The sequence below is a fragment of the Pseudophryne corroboree genome, chromosome 6 (assembly GCF_028390025.1).
Source record: "Pseudophryne corroboree isolate aPseCor3 chromosome 6, aPseCor3.hap2, whole genome shotgun sequence".
Taxonomy (NCBI): domain Eukaryota; kingdom Metazoa; phylum Chordata; class Amphibia; order Anura; family Myobatrachidae; genus Pseudophryne; species Pseudophryne corroboree.
In genome coordinates, this window is record NC_086449.1 from 727,419,998 (window position 1) to 727,442,981 (window position 22,984).

Consider the following 22,984-nt stretch of genomic DNA (forward strand, 5'->3'; position numbering starts at 1 on the left):
AATGCACTACAGAAAGGGTTAAAAAGAGAGGGGGGGCACAATTTAGGCGCAGTATACAATATATATGCAGCTATAAGGGAAAACACTTTTTTATAGGTGCTATCCCTGTGATATATAGCGCCCTGGTGTGTGCTGGCATACTCTCCCTCTGTCTCCCTAAAGGGCTTTGTGGGGTCCTGTCCTCTATCAGAGCATTCCCTGTGTGTGTGCTGTGTGTCGGTACGGCTGTGTCGACAGGTATGTGGAGGATAATGAGGTGGAGGCGGAGCGAATGCCTGTAAATATGTTGTCACCCCCTGCGGGGTCGACACCGGTGTGGTTGAACTTATGGAAGGATTACGTGAAAGTGTCAACTCCTTACATAAAGGTCGACGACACGGAACAGCCGGCTACTCAGCTTGTGCCTGTTCCAGCGTCTCAAATGTCATGGGGGGCTCTAAAATCGCCCGCTACCTCAGATAACAGACACAGATGTCGACACGGATACTGACTCCAGTGTCGACATCGATGAGACTGGTGTACCCTCCAAATAGGTCCACCCGTTACAGGATTGAGGCAATGAAAAATGTATTACACATTTATGATTATACCCCAGGTACCACATAAAAGGGTATTGTGTTTGGTGAGAGAAAACTATTAGTAGTTTTTCCTGCATCTGAGAAATTAAATGAGGTGTGTGAGGAAGAGTGGTCTTCCCCCGGTAAGAAATTGATAATTTCTACAGCGGTTATTGGCAGCGCACCCTTTCCCGCCAGAGGATAGGTCACGCGGGGAAACAGCCCATAGGGTAGATACAGCGCTTACACGCTTATCAGAAAAGGTGGCACTACCGTCTCCGGATACGGCCGCCCTGAAGGAACCTGCTGATAGAAAGCAGGAGGTTACCCTATAAGATATGGTCACACACTAGGGCATTATATTGCGACCAGCCGTTGCTTCGGCATGGATGTGCAGTGCTCCCGCTGTGTGGTCAGATTCCCTGTCGGAAAATAACTATGGATAGGGACAATATTTTGCTGAAAATAGAGCATATAAAAGACGTGGTCTTATACATGCGTGATGCACAGAGGGATATTTGCCGGCTGGCATCAAAAATAAGCGCTAGGTCCATTGCCGCCAGACGGAGGTTATGGACTTGGCAATGGTCAGGCGATGCCGACTCGAATCGGCACATGGAAGTTGCCCTATAAGGGGGTAAAACTGTTTGGGGATAGTTTTTCAGACCTCGTTTTTTTTTGCCACAGGCTACCCCACAACAAAAGAAAGCACCGTATCATCAAGTACAGTCCTTTCGGCCCCAGAAAAGCAAGAGGGCTAGAGGCTCATCCTTTCTGCCGAGAGGCAAAGGTAGAGGAAAAAGCTGCAACACACAGCTAGTTCCCAAGAGCAGAAGTCCTCCCTGCGTCCGGTAGGTCCACAGCATGGTGCTGGGGCTGCTCAGGCGGACCCGGGTACGGTGGGGGCCCGTCTCAGATATTTCAGCGGACAGTGGGCTCTCTCACATGGATCCCTGGGTCCTTCAAGTAGTATCTCAGGGGTACAGGCTGGAGTTCGAGACGTTCTTCCCCCCGCCGTTTCCTAAAATCTGCCTTACCGGCACCTCCCTCTGCCAGGGAGACGGTGTTGGTGGATATTCAACACTGTAATCACAACAAGTGATTGTCAAGGTGCCCCTCCTTCAGCAAGGAAGGGGTTACTATTCCACAGTGGTTGTGGTACCGAAACGGTCGGTGAGACCCATCTTGAAATTAAAATACTTGAACTTTTATATCAGAAGATTCAAGTTCAAGATGGAATCGCTCAGGGCGGTTATTACGAGCCTGGACGAGGGGGATTACAGGGTCTCCCTGGACATCAAGGATGCGTACCTGCATGTCCCCATTTACCCCCCTCACCAGGAGTACCTCAGATATGTGGTACAGGACTGTCACTATCAGTTCCAGACGCGGCCGTTGGAGTTGTCCACGGCACCGAAGGTCTTTACCTAGGTAATGGCCGAAGTGACGATACTCCTTCGCAAGAAGGAAGTTTTTATTATCCCGTATTTGGACGATCTCCTGATAAAGGCGAGGTCCAAAGAACAGTTGGTAGTGGGGGTAGCACTCTCTCGGGAAGTGCTACAGCAGCACGACTGGATTCTCAATATTCCAAAGTCACAGCTGGTCCCGACGACACGTCTTCTGTTCCTGGGAATGTTTCTGAACGCAGACCAGAAAAGAGTGTTTCTTCCAGTGGAAAAAGCAGAGGAGTTGTCATCTCTAGTCAGAGGCATCCTAAAACCAGGACAGGTGTCGGTACATCAATGCACACGAGTCCTGGGAAAACTGGTAGCTTCGTACGAAGCATAATTCCATTCGGAAGACTCCACGCAAGGACGTTCCAGTGGGACCTGTGGGACTAATGGTCCGGGTCCCATCTACAGATACAACAGCGGATAACCCCGTCAGCAAGAAACAGGGTGTCGCTGCTGTGGTGGCTGCAGAGGGCTCATCTACTAGAGGGCCGCAGATTCGGAATACAGGACTGGGTCCTGGTGACCACGGATGCCAGCCTTCGGGGCTGGGGTGCAGTCACACAGGGAAGAAATTTCCAAGGAGATTTCGCTTCACATAAATATTCTGCAGCTAAGGGCCATTTACAATGCCCTAAGCCAAGCAAGGCCCCTGCTTCAGAACCAGCCGGTACTGATCCAATCAGACGACATCACGGCGGTCGCCCATGTAAACAGACAGGGCGGCACAAGAAGCAGGATGGCGATGGCAGAAGCCACAAGGATTCTCCGATGGGCGACCTACACCCAGGAGAATGGGGACTTCATCCAGAAGTTTTCCAAATGCGGGTAAACCGTTGGGAATGACCACGGGTGGACATGATGGCGTCCCGCCTCAACAAGAAGTTGAAAAGATATTGCGCCAGGTCAAGGGACCCTCAGGCGATCGCTGGGGACGCTCTAGTGACACCGTGGGTGTACCAGTCGGTTTATGTGTCTCCTCCTCTACCTCTCATACCCAAGGTACTGAGAATAATAAGAAGGCGAGGAGTGAAAACCATACTCGGGGTTCTGGATTGGCCATGAAGAGCTTGGTACCCGGAACTTCAAGAGATGCTGGCAGAGGACCCTTGGCCTCTGCCGCTCAGACAAGACCTGCTGCAGCAGGGACCCTGTCTGTTCCAAGACTTACCGCGGCTGCGTTTGACGGCATGGCGGTAGAACACCGGATCCTAAAGGAAAAGGGTATTCCGAAGGAAGTCATCCCTACCCTGATCATAGCAAGGAAGGATGTCACCGCAAGACATTATCGCCGCGTTTGGCGAAAATTTGTTGCTTGGTGGGAGGCCATGAAGGCCCCGACGGAGGAATTTCAACTATGTCGATTCCTGCACTTCCTGCAAGCAGGGGTGACGTTTGGGCCTCAAATTGGGGTCCATCAAGGTCCAGATTTCGGCTCTGTCGATTTTCTTCCAGAAAGAACTGGCTTCACTGCCTGAAGTTCAGACTTTGGTTAAAGGAGTACTACATATTCAGCCTCCTTTTGTGCCTCCTGTGACACTTTTTGGATCTCAACGTGGTGTTGGATTTCCTAAAGTCGCATGGGTTGAGCCACTTAAAACCATGGAGCTAAAGTATCTCGCGTGGAAAGTGGTCATGCTGTTGGCCTTGGCCAGGCGTGTGTCAGAATTGGCGGCTTTGTCATGTAAAAGGCCTTATCTGATTTTCTATATGGATAGGGCAGAGTTGAGGACTCGTCCTCAGTTTATCCCGAAGGTGGTCTCGGGTTTTCACTTTAACCAACCTATTGTTGTGCCTGCGGCTACTGGGGACTTGGAGGATTCCAAGTTGCTGGACGTAGTATTTTTCCAGGACGGCTGGAGTCAGGAAAACTGACTCGCTGTTTATCCTGATGGCACCCAACAAGCTGGGTGCTCCTGCTTCTAAGCAGTCTATTGCGCGCTGGATTTGTAGCACTATTCAGCTGGCGCATTCTGCGGTAGGATTACCGCAGCCTAAATCAATAAAAGCCCATTCCACAAGGACGGTGGGCTCATCTTGGGCGGCTGCCCGAGGGGTCTCGGCTTTACAACTTTGCCGAGCAGCTACTTGGTCAGGGGCAAACACGTTTGCAAAATTCTATGAATTTGATACCCTGGCTGAGGAGGACCTGGAGTTCTCTCATTCGGTGCTGCATAGTCATCCGCACTCTCCCGCCCGTTTGGGAGCTTTGGTATAATCCCCATGGTCCTTACGGAGTTCCCAGCATCCACTAGGACGTCAGAGAAAATAAGAATTTACTTAACGATAATTCTATTTCTCGTAGTCCGTAGTGGATGCTGGGCGCCCATCCCAAGTGCGGATTGTCTGCAATACTTGTACATAGTTATTGTTAACTAATCGGGTTCTTGTTGTGAGCCATCTATTCAGAGGCTCCTCTGTTATCATGCTGTTAACTGGGTTTCATATCACAAGTTGTACGGTGTGATTGGTGTGGCTGGTATGAGTCTTACCCGGGATTCAAAATCCTTCCTTATTGTGTACGCTCGTCCGGGCACAGTATCCTAACTGAGGCTTGGAGGAGGGTCATAGGGGGAGGAGCCAGTGCACACCAGGTAGTCCTAAAGCTTTCTTTTTGTGCCCAGTCTCCTGCGGAGCCGCTATTCCCCATGGTCCTTACGGAGTTCCCAGCATCCACTACGGACTACGAGAAATAGAATTATCGGTGAGTAAAATCTTATTTTTTGCTTTACTTATCAACATGAGTCAGGTACTTTATCTCCATCCACTTTATCTCTCTCCAAGAATAGTACATAGACCCCATAGAATCAGTCACACACAGATGTCACATACCAAATGAATCGTACAGTCTAGTGAACCCCTTTTTGTCGCATCGCATTGCAACTAAGATAATTAAAGTGGAAAATTGTTTTAAAGCTGTGCTGTAGGTGGCTGTGCATTCTCTGCTTTGGCAGTTCCTTCTATGCAGTGTTTTTTTTTATAACTAATACTCTAACTAGACAGAACACATTTTACTAAAGTTATAGAATGCTACAGTAAAAATATTTTACTATTTGTAGCTTTAAAGTGTCACTTAATGACAAAAGCCATTTTATGGGCTGAACCATTTTTGCTAACATGGGAGCATACAGTGATATTTTAGAATATCTGTGCTGATCACTTTCCACTGAGAGTTAATGCTTGGCCTACTTACAGATACTGCAGTCCATTCTGTCCAAAACACCTCAAACTAGAGAACAGCCAAAACTTTGTTTGAAACCCGCTGTCAAAGCCATTTTGAAGTCCAGTCTACTTACTGTACCTGTGTCTCAACCACCCCAAAATACTCTTTTTCAGCTGGTGTGTGACAGGATTTACTAGCTATGCAAGGCTGTCAATGTTCTTCTCTGTAGTCAGCCCCTACTCTAGTCTTCACTAGCTGTTTACATTTCCTTCAGATCCTTTCATCCCGTCTGCAAAATGGGATTATATACGGATCACGTGCAGTGGTGAATTTCCCATTAGGCACTAGGGGCGGCACTTGGATGCTTGTGTTGGTACTGTCAGCCTAAAAAGTACCAGCAACTGCATAATATTTCCACTGTACTGTACCTTATACCATCTTGAATGGAGTTTAAATGGGTAGGACATGCACATACTGCCCCTGTAAGCTGTCCTGCTTAGTAAATATGTATACATTATTAAAAATAAAAATATCAGTGGATTTTTATAATTATTCTATTAATTTGGCTATCATCAAATTAGGGTTTATAACTAATCACTGAAAATAATAAAATGAGGAGGGGGGACAGCTGTTACTGTTGTGCCTAGGGGTGCCCTGACCCGTAAATCTGCCACTGATCACATGCCTGCAAATTGACACAATCGGAAAGCTCGTTGTAATGTATCAGCCTTTCCCTAAAATGCTGCTTCCTGTCAGCAGCAGAGTTGATGGATGGAAATGTACAGGTTTGTGACACAGATACGGAATCTTAGGCAGTTTTTGATTTGAATGGTTTGTTCATTATTCATAATCCACAAAACCACATTTCTATTTTATATATTTTTTCTTTTTTTGTAGGTACCTTAATATTTATGTAGGGGTTCCAGATGTAGAAGAAAGCTTTAATGTGACCCGACCAGTATCGCCACACGAGGTATAGATACCGTAGCTCTTTATGATCAATATCTGATTAGCTTAATTCAGTTTTGGTGGCCACTAACCAATCTTTCCTGCTGCCGGACCAAGCAACAAGAACAATATTCAATTTGGCCACACATGACGTTGGCTAAGGCGAACGAGAGTTTGGCCAACACTTGGGTTTTGGGACCTGTTTGGGGGTTTTACAGGCTGAGAGATCTGGCTCACCAGCTGATGCTGACTGTGATAGCCCGCTGTATTTAGCCAATTTTAGTGACCTGCAGTCATTTTGTCTTCTAGTGTCGTCTCCGCGATATGACTTACTCTGCCTCTATCACCGTTGATATTGAATACACAAGAGGCAGCCAAAGAATTATCCGCAATGCTTTACCTATTGGCAGGTAATAGGTTATTACATATTCTACATAACTTTCTAGTCGTTGTTATATTTTTCAGTTCATATGGCACCACCAAGTGTCTGTAGTGTATTACAATGAAAATAACAATAGTACACACAATACAGTATAAGTTGTTGAAGTGAAACATTGTCTGGCATTTCAGATTGCCGTCTGCTGATTATAGCAGCTAATGGGCCCTACACACATACCGATCCGCCGCCGAGCTGCCCGACGGCGGATATGGCCGGAGGGCGACCCGGCGGCTGGGGGGGGCAGTGACGTGGGGAGTGAAGTTTCTTCACTCCCCCCGTCACCCAGCTCCGTAGCACAGCAGGCAAATATGGACAAGATCGTCCATATTGGCCTGCATGTACAAGCGGGTTCAGTATGGTATGCCGGCGGTCGGGCTCCCGGCGACCAGCATACCGGCGCCGGGAGCCCGACCGCCGGCTTACCGACAGTGTGGCGAGCGCAAAAGAGCCCCTTGCGGGCTCGCTGCGCTCGCCACGCTACGAGCACGGTGGCTCGCGATGAGGGATAATAAGTGTCGGTATGCCGGCTGTCGGGATTCCGGCGCCGGTATATTGTGCGCCGGGATCCCGTCAGTCGGCATACTGAAGACCACCCGTACAAGCGACGGGGCACCAACGATGAACGAGCACGGGGCCACGCATCGTTCATCGCTGGTGCCTCCACACTGAAAGATATGAACGGTATCTCGTTCATTGATGAACGAGATCGTTCATATCTTTTACTTATGTCGCCCAGTGTGTAGGGCCCATAACACTTCCTTACCAAGGTTTATTGATCCTCATTTCACACTTTCTCTATCGTCCTAAGTGGATGCTGGGGTTCCTGAAAGGACCATGGGGAATAGCGGCTCCGCAGGAGACAGGGCACAAAAGTAAAGCTTTTACAGGTCAGGTGGTGTGTACTGGCTCCTCCCCCTATGACCCTCCTCCAGACTCCAGTTAGATTTTTGTGCCCGGCCGAGAAGGGTGCAATTCTAGGTGGCTCTCATAAAGAGCTGCTTAGAGAGTTTAGCTTAGGTTTTTTATTTTACAGTGATTCCTGCTGGCAACAGGATCACTGCAACGAGGGACAGAGGGGAGAAGAAGTGAACTCACCTGCGTGCAGGATGGATTGGCTTCTTGGCTACTGGACATGAAGCTCCAGAGGGACGATCACAGGTACAGCCTGGATGGTCACCGGAGCCACGCCGCCGGCCCCCTCACAGATGCTGAAGCAAGAAGAGGTCCAGAATCGGCGGCTGAAGACTCCTGCAGTCTTCTTAAGGTAGCGCACAGCACTGCAGCTGTGCGCCATTTTCCTCTCAGCACACTTCACACGGCAGTCACTGAGGGTGCAGGGCGCTGGGGGGGGGGCGCCCTGGGAGGCAAATGAAAACCTTTAAAAAGGCTAAAAATACCTCACATATAGCCCCAGAGGCTATATGGAGATATTTACCCCTGCCTAAATGTACTAAATAGCGGGAGACGAGCCCGCCGGAAAAGGGGCGGGGCCTATCTCCTCAGCACACGGCGCCATTTTCTGTCACAGCTCCGCTGGTCAGGAAGGCTCCCAGGTCTCTCCCCTGCACTGCACTACAGAAACAGGGTATAACAGAGAGGGGGGGCAAAATAAATGGCAATATATTAATATAAAAGCAGCTATAAGGGAGCACTTAATCATAAGGCTATCCCTGTCATATATAGCGTTTTTTGGTGTGTGCTGGCAGACTCTCCCTCTGTCTCCCCAAAGGGCTAGTGGGTCCTGTCTTCGTATAGAGCATTCCCTGTGTGTCTGCTGTGTGTCGGTACGTGTGTGTCGACATGTATGAGGACGTTATTGGTGTGGAGGCGGAGCAATTGCCAAATATGAGGATGTCACCTTCTAGGGGGTCGACACCAGAATGGATGCCTTTATTTGTGGAATTACGGGATAGCGTCAACTCGCTTAAGCAGTCGTTTGCCGACATGAGGCGGCCGGACACTCAATTAGTGCCTGTCCAGGCGCCTCAAACACCGTCAGGGGCTGTAAAACGCCCCTTGCCTCAGTCGGTCGACACAGACCCAGACACAGGCACTGATTCCGGTGGTGAAGGTGACGAATCAACCGTATTTTCCAGTAGGGCCACACGTTATATGATTTTGGCAATAAAGGAGATGTTACATTTAGCTGATACTACAGGTACCACTAAACAGGGTATTATGTGGGGTGTGAAAAAACTACCAGTAGTTTTTACCGAATCAGAAGAATTAAATGACGTGTGTGATGAAGCGTGGGGTGCCCCGATAAAAAACTGCTAATTTCAAAGAAGTTATTGGCTTTATACCCTTTCCCGCCAGAGGTTAGGGAGCGCTGGGAAACACCTCCTAGGGTGGACAAAGCGCTAACACGCTCATCAAAACAAGTGGCGTTACCCTCTCCTGAGACGGCCGCACTTAAAGATCCATCAGATAGGAGGATGGAAAATATCCAAAAAGGTATATACACACATGCAGGTGTTATACTACGACCAGCTATTGCGACTGCCTGGATGTGCAGTGCTGGGGTAGTTTGGTCAGAGTCCCTGATCGAAAATATTGATACCCTGGACAGGGACAATATTTTACTGTCGTTAGAACAAATAAAGGATGCATTTCTTTATATGCGTGATGCACAGAGAGATATCTGCACACTGGCATCACGGGTAAGTGCTATGTCCATTTCGGCCAGAAGAGCTTTATGGACACGACAGTGGACAGGCGATGCGTAGAGGAGTTATTTGGGGTCGGTCTATCGGATTTGGTGGCCACGGCTACGGCCGGGAAATCCACCTTTCTACCTCAAGTCACTCCCCAACTGAAAAAGGCACCGACCTTTCAACGCAGCCCTTTCGTTCCTTTAAAAATAAGAGAGCAAAGGGCTATTCATATCTGCCACGAGGCAGAGGACGAGGGAAGAGACAGCAACAGGCAGCTCCTTCCCAGGAACAGAAGCCCTCCCCGGCTTCTACAAAAGCCTCAGCATGACGCTGGGGCTTCGCAAGCGGACTCGGGGGCGGTAGGCGGTCGTCTCAAGAATTACAGCGCGCAGTGGGCTCACTCGCAGGTAAATCCCTGGATCCTGCAGATAATATCTCAGGGGTACAGGTTGAAATTAGAGACAGAGCCACCTCGCCGTTTCCTGAAGTCTGCTTTACCAACGTCCCCCTCAGAAAGGGAGACGGTTTTGGAAGCCATTCACAAGCTGTATTCTCAGCAGGTGATAGTCAAGGTACCTCTTCTACAACAAGGGAAGGGGTATTATTCCACTCTTTTTGTGGTACCGAAGCCGGATGGCTCGGTAAGGCCTATTCTAAATCTGAAGTCCTTGAACCTGTACATAAAGAAGTTCAAGTTCAAGATGGAGTCACTCAGAGCAGTGATAGCGAACCTGGAAGAAGGGGACTTTATGGTATCCTTGGACATCAAGGATGCGTATCTCCACGTTCCAATTACCCCTCACACCAGGGGTACCTCAGGTTCGTTGTACAAAACTGTCACTATCAGTTTCAGACGCTGCCGTTTGGTTTGTCCACGGCACCTCGGGTCTTTACAAAGGTAATGGCCGAGATAATATTTCTTCTTCGAAGAAAAGGCGTATTAATTATCCCATACTTGGACGATCTCCTAATAAGGGCAAGGTCCAGAGAACAGCTAGAGATGGGTTTAGCACTATCTCAAGAGGTGCTAAAGCAGCACGGATGGATTCTGAATATTCCAAAATCCCAATTAATGCCGACAACTCGTCTGCTGTTCCTGGGGATGATTCTGGACACAGTTCAGAAAAAGGTTTTTCTTCCCGAAGAAAAAGCCAAGGAGTTATCTGACCTGGTCAGGAACCTCCTAAAACCAGGAAAGGTGTCTGTACATCAATGCACAAGAGTCCTGGGAAAAAATGGTAGCTTCTTACGAAGCAATCCCTTTCGGCAGATTCCATGCAAAGGGATCTGTTGGACAAATGGTCAGGGTCGCATCTTCAGATGCACCTGCGGATAACCCTGTCGCCGAGGACAAGGGTATCCCTTCTGTGGTGGTTGCAGGAGGCTCATCTATTGGAGGGCCGCAGATTCGGCATGCAGGATTGGATCCTGGTGACCACGGAGGCCAGCCTGAGAGGCTGGGGAGCAGTCACACAGGGAAGAAATTTCCAGGGAGTGTGGTCGAGCCTGAAAAAGTCTCTTCACATAAGCATTCTGGAACTAAGAGCAATCTACAATGCTCTAAGCCAGGCGGAACCTCTGCTTCAAGGAAGACCGGTGTTGATCCAGTCGGACAACATCACGGCAGTCGCCCATGTAAACAGACAGGGCGGCACAAGAAGCAGGAGGGCAATGGCAGAAGCTGCCAGGATCCTTCGCTGGGCGGAGAATCACGTGATAGCACTGTCAGCAGTATTCATCCCGGGCGTGGACAACTGGGAAGCAGACTTCCTCAGCAGACACGACCTTCACCCGGGAGAGTGGGGACTTCATCCAGAAGTTTTCCACATGCTATTAAACCGTTGGGTAAAACCAATGGTGGACATGATGGCGTCTCGCCTCAACAAAACACTGGACAGGTATTGCGCCAGGTCAAGAGATCCGCAGGCAATAGCTGTGGACGCGCTGGTAACACCTTGGGTGTACCAGTCGGTATATGTGTTTCCTCCTCTGCCTCTCATACCAAAGGTATTGAGGATTATACGGCAAAGAGGAGTAAGACTAGTGGCTCCGGATTGGCCAAGAAGGACTTGGTACCCGGAACTTCAAGAGATGGTCACGGACGATCCGTGGCCTCTACTTCTGAGAAGGGACCTGCTTCAGCAGGGTACTTGTCTTTTTCAAGACTTACCGCGGCTGCGTTTGACGGCATGGCGTTTGAATGCCAGATCCTAAAAGGAAAAGGCATTCCAGAAGAAGTCATTCCTACCTTGATAAAGGCAAGGAAGGAAGTCACCGCGAAGCATTATCGCCGTATTTGGCAAAAATATGTTGCGTGGTGCGAGCAGCGGAGTGCTCCGATGGAGGAATTTCAACTGGGTCGTTTTCCTACATTTCCTGCAATCAGGATTGTCTATGGGTCTCAAATTGGGATCTATTAAGGTTCAAATTTCGGCCCTATCAATATTCTTCCAAAAAGAATTGGCCTCAGTCCCTGAGGTCCAGATTTTTATCAAAGGAGTACTGCATATACAGCCTCCTGTGGTGCCTAAGGTGGCACCGTGGGATCTAAATGTAGTTTTAGATTTCCTCAAATCCAATTGGTTTGAACCACTAAAGAATGTGGATTTGAAATATCTCACATGGAAAGTGACTATGTTACTGGCCCTGGCTTCGGCCGGGAGAGTATCTGAACTGGCGGCTTTGTTTTATAAAAGCCCTTATTTAATTTTCCATTCGACATAGGGCAGAGCTGCGGACGCGTCCGCATTTTCTCCCTAAGGTGGTATCAGCGTTTCACCTGAACCAGCCTATTGTAGTGCCTGCGGCTACAGACGACTTGAAGGACTCCAAGTTGTTGGACGTTGTCAGAGCCTTAAAAATATACATTTAAAGGACGGCTGGAGTCAGAAAATCTGACTCGCTGTTTATACTGTATGCACCCAACAAGTTGGGTGCACCTGCTTCTAAGCAGTCGATTGCTCGTTGGATTTGGAACAAAATTCAACTTGTACATTCTGTGGCAGGCCTGCCACAGCCTAAATCTGTTAAGGCCCATTCCGCAAGGAAGGTGGGCTCATCTTGGGCGGCTGCCCGAGGGGTCTCGGCATTACAACTCTGCCGAGCAGCTACGTGGTCAGGGGAGAACACGTTTGTAAATTTTTACAAATTTGATACCCTGGCAAAGGAGGACCTGGAGTTCTCTCATTCGGTGCTGCAGAGTCATCCGCACTCTCCCGCCCGTTTGGGAGCTTTGGTATAATCCCCATGGTCCTTTCAGGAACCCCAGCATCCACTTAGGACGATAGAGAAAATAAGAATTTACTTACCGATAATTCTATTTCTCGGAGTCCGTAGTGGATGCTGGGCGCCCATCCCAAGTGCGGATTATCTGCAATACTTGTACATAGTTATTGTTAACTAATTCGGGTTATTGTTTAGGAAGCCATCTTTCAGAGGCTCCTCTGTTATCATACTGTTAACTGGGTTTAGATCACAAGTTGTACGGTGTGATTGGTGTGGCTGGTATGAGTCTTACCCGGGATTCAAAATCCTCCCTTATTGTGTACGCTCGTCCGGGCACAGTACCTAACTGGAGTCTGGAGGAGGGTCATAGGGGGAGGAGCCAGTACACACCACCTGACCTGTAAAAGCTTTACTTTTGTGCCCTGTCTCCTGCGGAGCCGCTATTCCCCATGGTCCTTTCAGGAACCCCAGCATCCACTACGGACTCCGAGAAATAGAATTATCGGTAAGTAAATTCTTATTTTTTTTTTTTTTTCTTTTTCTTTTGTAAATCAACAAAGGTACAGATGGAAATAAGGTAAAATTATACAGTGAAGCAAATAAATTAATAAGATGTCCTCTACCAAGCAGTGGCAATAAAAAAGGATATTACTGTATACAGTACTATAGCACAAATGGATGCGGTTATGATGCAGGCTGTCGGGATCCCGACACCGGAATCCTGACGGGGTCCAGAGACTGACTGCCAGCACCCCGACCGCAAATATAGCGGGTGGGTAAGAGTTAGCAAGGGGGTATGTGGGGTGGGGGGAGGGGTAGAGGTTAGGTTTAGGTGCCACCAGGGGTGTTAGAGTTAGGTTGCAGGGGGGCAGTTAGGCTTAGGCTGCGGGGACTGGGAGGGTTGAATTATGATTAGGCACTGAGGGGGGAGGATTAAGGTTAGGCTGTAGGGAGGGGGTTAGGTTTAGGCACCACTGGAGGGAGGTTAGGGGAGAGGGGGGTACTTACTTCGCCCCTGTCGGGATTTCACAGATCGGGATGTCAGCATCCATATTCAGACTGCCGCCATCCAGTCCGACTGTCAATCATACTGAACCCAGCACAAGGCCAGTAGAAAATAGACCGTAAATCACTAGATTAGAGATGTATCTAGACCTTAAGGTTAGATGTTCTTGAAATTTTATTGGACCCTTCTATGCAAATATACCAGCATTTGCAGTGGGAGAGATTGGTTTGTTTTTTTAATAAAACAGATGTCTGCTGCAAAGTCGTTAGATGGTTATGGAAAAGCAAGTACCTCGATTAGATTTAAGAAGCAACTTTTGGAATTAACTAATATAGATAAATATACGTACGTGTGTATGTATATGTATGAAAAACTTTAGAGACGTGTCTGGTTGATTTTGCTGAGTGCCGTTTGGATGTGTTTATATATTTGGATTTATTATTTGGGCACCAGCTAGCTGTGGATTTTTGATGGAGTGCAGGGCAATACACTGTTTGTTTATGTATATATATATATATATGTATATGTGTGTGTGTGTACATATAGCTACATTAATATGCATATTAATGCAGCTTTACTTTGTTTGCAAAGACTTTTGAGTGCCACTGCCTCCTTTCTAGCTGCTCATTGTTTGCAGAGGGCACCCAAGCATTAACTCCTTCCTTACAGAGTGCCGGACCACGCCTGTATATAATGCATATGTTACTGCTAGCTGTTACTCGTATATATTTTAAGGTCAGAAGCTTCCAGTCTGCTCTTGGAATGGGGGAATGACGTTATTGATGCATGATATAAATATAATGACTTATGAATAAACAAAGAACAGAAAACTGACAATGCTTCAAATGCACAACCATGTCTCCCTGCTGGTATTGATTAAGGGCCACTTCACTTCAGAGAATTAATATTACATTAATAAAAATAAATCAATATGAGACGCTCAGTAAATGTAAATAAACTATGAGGGTTAGAATATTCAAACTTCACTAATCCATATAGATTAATGTTTTAAGGATGACGATTCTGATTCCAGATTCTGCATAAATATTGTTCTGTTTGGGACATTGGTTATATATGTATTTTTGAAGATGTGATTTTTCCTTGAACTGATGGTACACGCTTCCTGGTATAAAGTTTGTGAACCTCACTAAAAGTTAGTGGCATTTATTTGTTTCCATAAAAAAGGTGAATTTAGAATTCATTACATAAGATGAAGACTTAGATTTAGTGAAATTAAGCTTAATGGATACAGGATAGTTATAATGCTGATCATACTTGGCCCAGGACTGTCTTTTCTTATGGGCTCAGTGGGCAGTTGCCTAAGGATCCCAGGGGTACCAGAGTTTTGAAAATCGGCTCTGGGGGACAGGAGTTATCCGACTTCAAAGCAGTGGTTCCCGTCCAAGCCTGTTAATTGCTCTTCCCATCCAGATATCTCGGGTTCTGTCTGACGTAGAGTTTTTCTGAGGTATAATACAAAAGCTGGGCCTCCCCCCTTTCGGTGGACACTGGCAGCCTGTCTCTACTATGCCCAGAACCAGACATATCAGCCTCCCAGCAGCTGGTCCCGTCTCCAGCGCCACATTCCTGGTATGCAGTTTTATATATTCGTCGGTGGATTGCTCTGGTTCCTGAACTTTGATCCCCAAGTTCCTAGTACCTCCTGAAAGGTGGGACTGTCGTTTTTTAACCCTTTTGAATCTAACAAATCTGTTTTCAGGAACTGAAGATATCTGCAGTCAACCAAGCTGCCCTCCCACCAAAAAATTATGAATATTAAGCTCACTCCACTATCCACCCCTCCCCTGCATATTAAACACCCCCTACCACCCAGGAAGTCATGTACCGGGGCCCCTTCAGTCAGCCCAATGCCCCCTTTTACAGTTTACTGTTCTCCCTCCCGCCACATTTCCCACAATCTGTTCAGTAAAGGAGCAATTAGCAGAAATTACTGCTCTAGGTCCTGCCTGCTGAGCGAAAGATAAAACGCCCCCTACAGCCTGTGGGACATCATAGCTGCCACTGATAGCACGCCCCACCCCTTCCGCTGGAGGATGAGTAGGGGCCCCAGTGCATTAGTGCATTGCTGTGCCCAGGGGCCTACACTGCTGTAAAGACTGCCCTGATTTGGCCCAATATGCACACATGCCAAATGCATGCCCAATTAATGATCTGATGGTGTGATTAATGGGCATTACGTCCTTGGTGATGCCAAGCGTGACTGCCTTGCCCGATGTGGCAGTGTGTGCAGACCACTTATACCACTGTATAGGACTCATAAACTGCTTTATATAAAATGACCAACTTTGATATTTTTACATTTACTACCTTTTTATAATGTTTTCGAGATGATCTGTGCTGTGTGATTTCCCTATAGCAATAGTTATTATTTTTCACGTCACAGGATGCCCATCATGCTGCGCAGTTCCAACTGTGTCCTTACCGGGAAGACTCCAGCAGAGTTTGCCAAGTTAAATGAGTGCCCATTGGATCCAGGTGAGAGCGGACAGTTCTGTAGCTTATAAAGAGGAGTGGTGAATATGCCAGTGATTTCTAGGGCTACGCTTACCAGAGTGAGATTGTAGCTGGCTTGTTGGGGCTTAGTATCTAGCTGCATAATTGTGCTGATATACTTGCTGAAAACGACTTATATTGCTGTGATGTGTATTTTATTATTAGCGTAACACAGGCACCATTTTTGCAGCATGTGACACAGGGAAATATCGCCCCATTGTCCTCTATGGCCCATAACATGTTTGAACTACCATCTTGGACCAACAATATTCCCAAGAGACAGACCCCCCAAATGGGGTGTGGTATGTTAAGCCGACTCAGTGTCGACATAGCACTAACCTGTAACTTAAACCTGTACTGTCGAAATTCACAATGTTGACACAATGGCCATTCAGACTGTGGCAACATTCTGGTGTTAATTTCCTGATATCCTAATATTGGTATAATACTGCCTCAAATGTTAAGAAAGAATTTTATGTATCACTGTGTCTGAGTGTTTGTGTGTGCGCTCTGATTCATTCGGTTGGATTGATGGAGTCAGGCCTGGTGCTTTCTTTGCTGTGACTAGACCCTTCTTCCTAGTGTTCAGGCTGCTTTTCTATAAGACAGCTTACTGAAATAGTACAATCCAGTGACTTACTTGAAGATGCTGTTGTACTTGTTTTATATCTGCATGGCTGTGGGCTATATTAGATTAAAACATTTTTTAGTATGACTATGGAGTTTGTCTGTACTGCGGTGACCACACAACAACAACAACAACATGAGCCTTGTAGGGTCCCATCCAGCCTGCGGAGTGCCAGTTGGACAGCACATTATGTGATTCTGTCAACTCCCCTTGAACTCCCCTACTGTTGCTAAAAACTATCCAGTAATTCTGACTAAATAATTGGCTAATTCATCATGTAAAGTTTTATTTTCTGCGTTTGTTTCTTGTTTTCTACAGGTGGCTACTTTATTGTTAAAGGAGTAGAAAAAGTGATTCTCATTCAAGAACAACTGTCCAAAAATAGGATTATTGTGGAAGCTGACCGGAAAGGGGCTGTTGGGGCCTCAGTGACCAGGTATGGTTCTCCAGCTCCATTGAAAATAAATGTGTAGTTCTGGTTTCTTTGCTTTAATGAAAACAATGATTTCCAAATATAAGTTCTAACTTATTTAATACTTTTAGGAGGCATTCAATTGTTAGGAAAAAACAGACACACAACTGACTTTTCAATCTAATAGCCAGGAAAAAAACATGCACGCAACCTACTTCAAACAATTGAATTCCACCCTTAGAGTTCAATTATTGTTGTAACAGGATCTGTTAGGGTGCATACACACGGTGAGATTCGGACTTATCCGATTCTCACCGTGCGACAGGGGGCCGGGTCGGCACTTAGCCAGTATCGCAAGCACATAATAACTGTGCTTGCGATGCTGGCTATGTGCGATTTCAATCCTGACTATCTCTTCTATAGAGATAGTCAGGATTGACTTGCCTGCACAGCCTATTTTTTCTTCCGATGCCGACCGCGCGGGGCCGCGCATCGGCATCGGATCGGGATCGCAAGGTGACTGTCACCTTGCGATCTGCACTATATTTTCTTCCGATTCTGACTATATAGTCAGAATCGGAAGAAAATATCTTACCGTGTGTACACACCTTTAGATTTGCACAATGCCTTAAATCGAGCGATCACTAAAGATACAGTGGAGGCAACTATTTTGTGGACAGAACCTATGTAATGTTTAATCCTGCTAAATCTATGTCTACCACTTGGGCAGTAGAGCAGCCAGCACTGCTCCCCCCCCCCCCCCCACACACACACACACACACACCCTTGCTGAAAGCTCTCTCCAACAGCTAGACACAGATAAGTCGCAGCTGGTGACAACACTTACCCATGGCAAAGCTTACTCACACTGCCATGACCCATTAGCTCACCCAGCAGTTGCCAATGACATGGAGCTGCGAGCCCTTTGCCGTGTGGTGAGGCTGCGCGTGAGAGCACTGTTGGCAGCCCCGGGCCTCCATACGAATGAGTCGCCCACCATCTTACACCACTTCACACCAGGAGCAGCCATGCTGTGCAAGATGTACAGAAGTACTGAGTTCCCAGGCAAGAGTTGCTCCAGCAGCACCTGGTGGCCAATCAGCCTCTCTATTGAAGGAATGTGGCAGCTACTTAAATGTGCTTGGTGAAGACTTATTGAAGCTTGGAGGGAGATAAAGTACCAACCAATCGGCTCCTAACTGTCCTTTTTCAAACACTGCCTGTAACATGGTAGATACGATTGGAGGGTACTTTGTACGAAGTGACGATATGGGGGAGGGGTGTAGTATGGCTGACCGGCGGTCAGGAGACCGCCGGTCAGCATCCCGTCGCTAGGATCCCGGCAGCATAACGACGCCGGGATTCCAGCGGGGAGGGGCGAGTGCAGCAAGCCCCTTGTGGGCTCGGTGGCGACTGGTTAGTCCCTGTTGGTCGGCATGCCGACCATCGGGATAGTGAGGAGTCGGGATGCTGGAGGAGGTCATGTGACTGTCGGTCTCTCGACCGCCGGTCACATGAATACCACCCATGGGAGAGAAGTGGTATTAGCGCACGTTACATGTGCTGATACTGCTTCTCCCCCATGTATTACAGCAGCGGTGCGTAGAATGACAGGGCGCCCTGTCCATATTGGCGCTGCTATCGTAAAGATAGCACGCTGATATGCAGGGCAATGTATGCACTGTAAGTTGCACTGACCGTTCCAACACCTGCTGCTATTGATTTTGACAGCTACAGGTGTCATTGCCCATACACTACAGCAGGGACAGTGCTCTCTCTGGCTGCGGTGTGTGCCAGTTCCAGGGGCTGGATGTGAGATTTCGAGTGAGTAGCGAGATCTTGTGCACCGGAGCCGATCGGGGAGAGACACAGAGAATCTGCATTAGGCTGATGCACTGTGGGACACAGGCAGCGATCGCCAGAGGGGGGAATTTTCACTCCCCCCGCTTCTGCATCCGAGATGCAAATACATCTCGACAAAGCTGCTTCCTGCTTTGCCTCGGTAAAGAGGTGAAACAGGAAGCGTTATACTCACAAGATAAGTGCGTGTATAATACATTCCCCCCCCTCTATCTCTCTCCACTTTAACAGCGTATGATATTTTAGTTATCACTCGTTTCTAATCTTAAATGATGCTCCACCCAGTCAGCTCCTATCGTGTTTGTAAAATGACATTTAGGAGCAGATTTGTTGGAGCACCATTTAAGATTAGTGATGAGCAATAAGAATTTGACTCGTTAAATTTGCCCCATAGTCGCTTGTGCTCGCGCCACCGTGGGCCATGATCTAAATGAGCAAGGTTTTCCTCCTGTAATTATATATGTTGCCTTAGCACGCGAACCTCGCCGCTAATTGAATCTTCCCTGTAGCCCCGTGCTATCTCTCTATGCAGGTTATATTATAGGCCCTACACACTGGCCGATTTTCTGAAAGATATGAACGATCTCGTTCATAAATGAACGAGAACTCGTTCATATCTTTCAGTGTGGAGACTCCAGCGATGAACGATGCGCGGCCCCGCGCTCGTTCATCGCTGGTCTCCCGTCGGCTGTGCATGCAGGCCAATATGGACGATCTCGTCCATATTTGCCTGCACTTCAATGCAGCCGCGTGACGGAGGGAGTGAAGAAACTTCACTCCCCCCGTCACTGCCCCCCCGCCGCCGGGTCGCTCGTCAGCCGTATCCGCCGTCGGGCAGCTCGGCGGCGGATCGGCGAGTGTATAGGGCCCTTAGTCTTTTCAGTTTGGACCCTAGTGAAATCCAACACATTGTTTGCCAACTGGCCCAGCCCCTAATTAATTGAATCATCAGTCTACACTCACCGCAGCTTAGATTGAAGGGGAATCTGGTGATACCTATGTATGTAAATGGTGAACTCTGGAAGTAATCACTTGAAATTAATTTGAGGGTTGAAAACACTTTAAATAATATTTGTTGAAACAGATTTTACTGGTAATATACAGTGTAGGCTTAGACGTGTGTAATTGTTATGCCCAGTGTGATGTTGGTACTTGGACGTTTGGCTGCTTTTCTCCAGGCATCTTCTTACTTTGTTTCCAATGTTATTTTCCGGCCATAGCTGAAGTGTGAGGGGTTGATTGAGCATTTTAATCATTTTTGGCCTCAGAGTCTTGTAGCTCTGTTCTTATGAATGCACAGAATGTAATTTTATACTGTCTGGACGCAAATGCTGTATCATCGGAAATCTATAACTGGAAAATATAACTCAGAATTTCCCCTGTGAAAGCAAAAACCATCCGTCTCTGGTCAGAGAAATGTTTTCCATCCCAGAGTTAGTTATTTTCTTGTATTGATCTATGGGCATGGAAACGTTAAATAATCGCTCTTTGCAATAGAAGTTTTTCTTCAGGGAACTTCTATCAGAAATGAATGAGGAATGAAAATACATTTTGCTATACGTTAATATATTGTAGCTGTGTGAGCATCTCCCGTTTCCTTTTAATGTTGCTTAGTGCTATTTTGTGGGTAGTGTGACTGCAGCAAGGATGTAAGAGGACACATCTGTAAGTGTCAACCAATTGACCCTGTCGACCTGTTGCATGTCTACCATATGGGGTTGACCTAATGACTGTCAACCAAAAGATCCAACCATATATATTGGTGATTACATTTTCAACGATAATATAAATGTGATTGGTAAAATGCTGCAGTTTCCATATAGCGTTTTGTTGCCTGTGCGGTAAGATATGTAACTTTGCAATTCTATTGTATGTTTATATGCCCTAATCTTGTAAGTGCATAGTTTTGTATATTTTATTTGTAGTGGATTTAGAATTGATATATAATAAAGTGTTGTTTTTTTACAAACGACTTCTATGTGACTCTGCCAGGGTTCGTTCTTAATATGACTAGATAACGAATTGAACTTATTCAGGTGTGTACACATGGTAAGATTTGGGCTAAACCCCGATTCTCACTATGTGATAGGGGCTAGGTCGGTATCACAAACATAGATGACTGTGCTTGCGATACTATGTGCGATTTTGGCTAAGTGTCAATTTTGACTATCTTTTCTACGAGAAAGACTGGGCAGGGGGGTCAATTTTGACTATCTAGGCTTGCGAAACCGACCTCGGAGGACCGCAAGGTGACTTTCACCTTGCGATCTGCACTAACTTTCCTTACGATTTTGACTATATAGTCATATTTGTAAGAAAAAAATCTTACCAGGTGTACACACCTTTTAGTTGTGTTCTGCTGCATTAATTTTTTTTTTTTTTTGCTTCCTTTGAGGTGTCAGACACATCTCCCATAGTTTTTATCTGCTGTGACTATATATTTGTTTGGTGATTTTAAATTGTCAGTTCTGCTCTAGAGGTAGATTTCTTCTAGCGGCTGTATCCCGAAAAGTTGTGTTTTATAGAACCTGTTGTTGTCCCTATAAACAGTCTGGTATCCAACATAACATCATTTCTGTCTTGTGCAGCTCTACCCATGAAAAGAAAAGCAGAACCAACCTAGTTATGAAGCAGGGGAGATTCTATTTGAAGCACAACACATTGTCGGAGGATATTCCTATTGCCATTATTTTCAAGGTCAGTATTTAAAACCGGATATACTATGTATTGATTTTGCTGCCTTTGCTGTAGAAAATTAATTTTTGCTTTCCGTCCTTCATTCAATAACAAAATCATTGAAATCCAGAATAATTCGGATATACTATGTATTGATTTTGCTGCCTTTGCTGTAGAAAATTAATTTTTGCTTTCCGTCCTTCATTCAATAACAAAATCATTGAAATCCAGAATAATTTGGCAGGAATTTATTTAGCTGGATATTTCTAAAGTGGGCTCATATTACCTATTATTGCTATACTTTATGAAGTGGTAATGCATCTTTAAATGACCTAAAGTGCATACACACGGAGAGATTTTAACCATGAGAGATTTTGACTGAGCGTTTTCCCTTGAACTGGCTGTAGGAGATTTTGACTCACTTTTCCGGCGATTTTGGCTAACTCATTTAAAATTGACTTCCCTGCACAGAGCAGGCTTGGCTTGGCGGGGACGCGCATCGCTATCGCTGGCTGTGTACACACAGAGCGATATGCACTAACTTTCTGAGCGATTTTGACTATATAGTCAAAATCACTCCGCTATATCGCTCCATGTGTATGGACCTTTAGATCATTAGAAGGGGGGGTGCAGGTGGCTGCTTATTGCCTGGAAGGACCCTGCGGGAGCCCAGATCGGCTGCTGAGGAAGATATTGTCATAGTATTGGCTTAGTATTTTTCATTTTTGGAGGGGTGTGGTCACGCCTACTGGATTTTGGTACGCCCCCAGTACCTGGGCCCTTATCAGCTCTCAACAGCCTTGAATCTGTGGATATATATCTTGTATTGAATGTTGTACATATGCACTGTTTGCATTCTCCTATGGCTGTGTATCTGCATTTAGTGCAGTGATTCTTATGGTAAATGCTATATCACTCTAGACCACACAGCGCATTGCACATGGCACGTCCATGGTGCTTGGAGACAGTGTTAGGGGCTCATTTAGGAACAAGTGACAAAACTCGTTGCGTATGATCGATGTTGCTCCAGCCAATCCACTCATGTCATGTGTTTGAAAAATGACAGTTGGGAGCTGATTGGCTGGAACACCATTTATCATATGCGTTTCATATGAATTTATCACTCACAACGAGTTTTATTACTCGTTGATAAATGGGCCCCTTAGTTTGTAGTGACACTGTATTAGCCATAGAAATCATGAAATCTATGCGTTACACCTGTCAAGATTGTGCTCACAGCTGAGTGATTGCACGCCAGTGGAGCGTAATTGGAGCACAGAGGGCAGTGTGAAAATACCCTAGAAGCTCTCTTACCAGACGGAACAAGCAAGACTGTCACAATTAAATGGGGTCCCATGCCGTACAGCACCGTTGTATTACCATAACATTTGTCCCCTGTGTAATTTGCAGAAAAATACCCATTTTCAATTTAGCAGTCTACATTCACA

At 46.6% G+C, this 22,984-nt stretch overlaps 1 protein-coding gene across 1 annotated transcript in view; it reads left to right on the top strand.

Moving 5' to 3' along the window:
• POLR3B (RNA polymerase III subunit B) overlaps window positions 1-22,984 on the top strand; it is a 345,554-nt gene that overhangs the window by 21,508 nt on the left and 301,062 nt on the right. Inside the window, exons 5-9 of the mRNA XM_063928431.1 lie at window positions 6,072-6,147; window positions 6,432-6,532; window positions 15,851-15,942; window positions 16,907-17,024; window positions 21,449-21,557. Of these exons, the coding sequence (XP_063784501.1) occupies window positions 6,072-6,147; window positions 6,432-6,532; window positions 15,851-15,942; window positions 16,907-17,024; window positions 21,449-21,557 (496 nt within the window). The remainder of the gene's footprint in view (window positions 1-6,071; window positions 6,148-6,431; window positions 6,533-15,850; window positions 15,943-16,906; window positions 17,025-21,448; window positions 21,558-22,984) is intronic.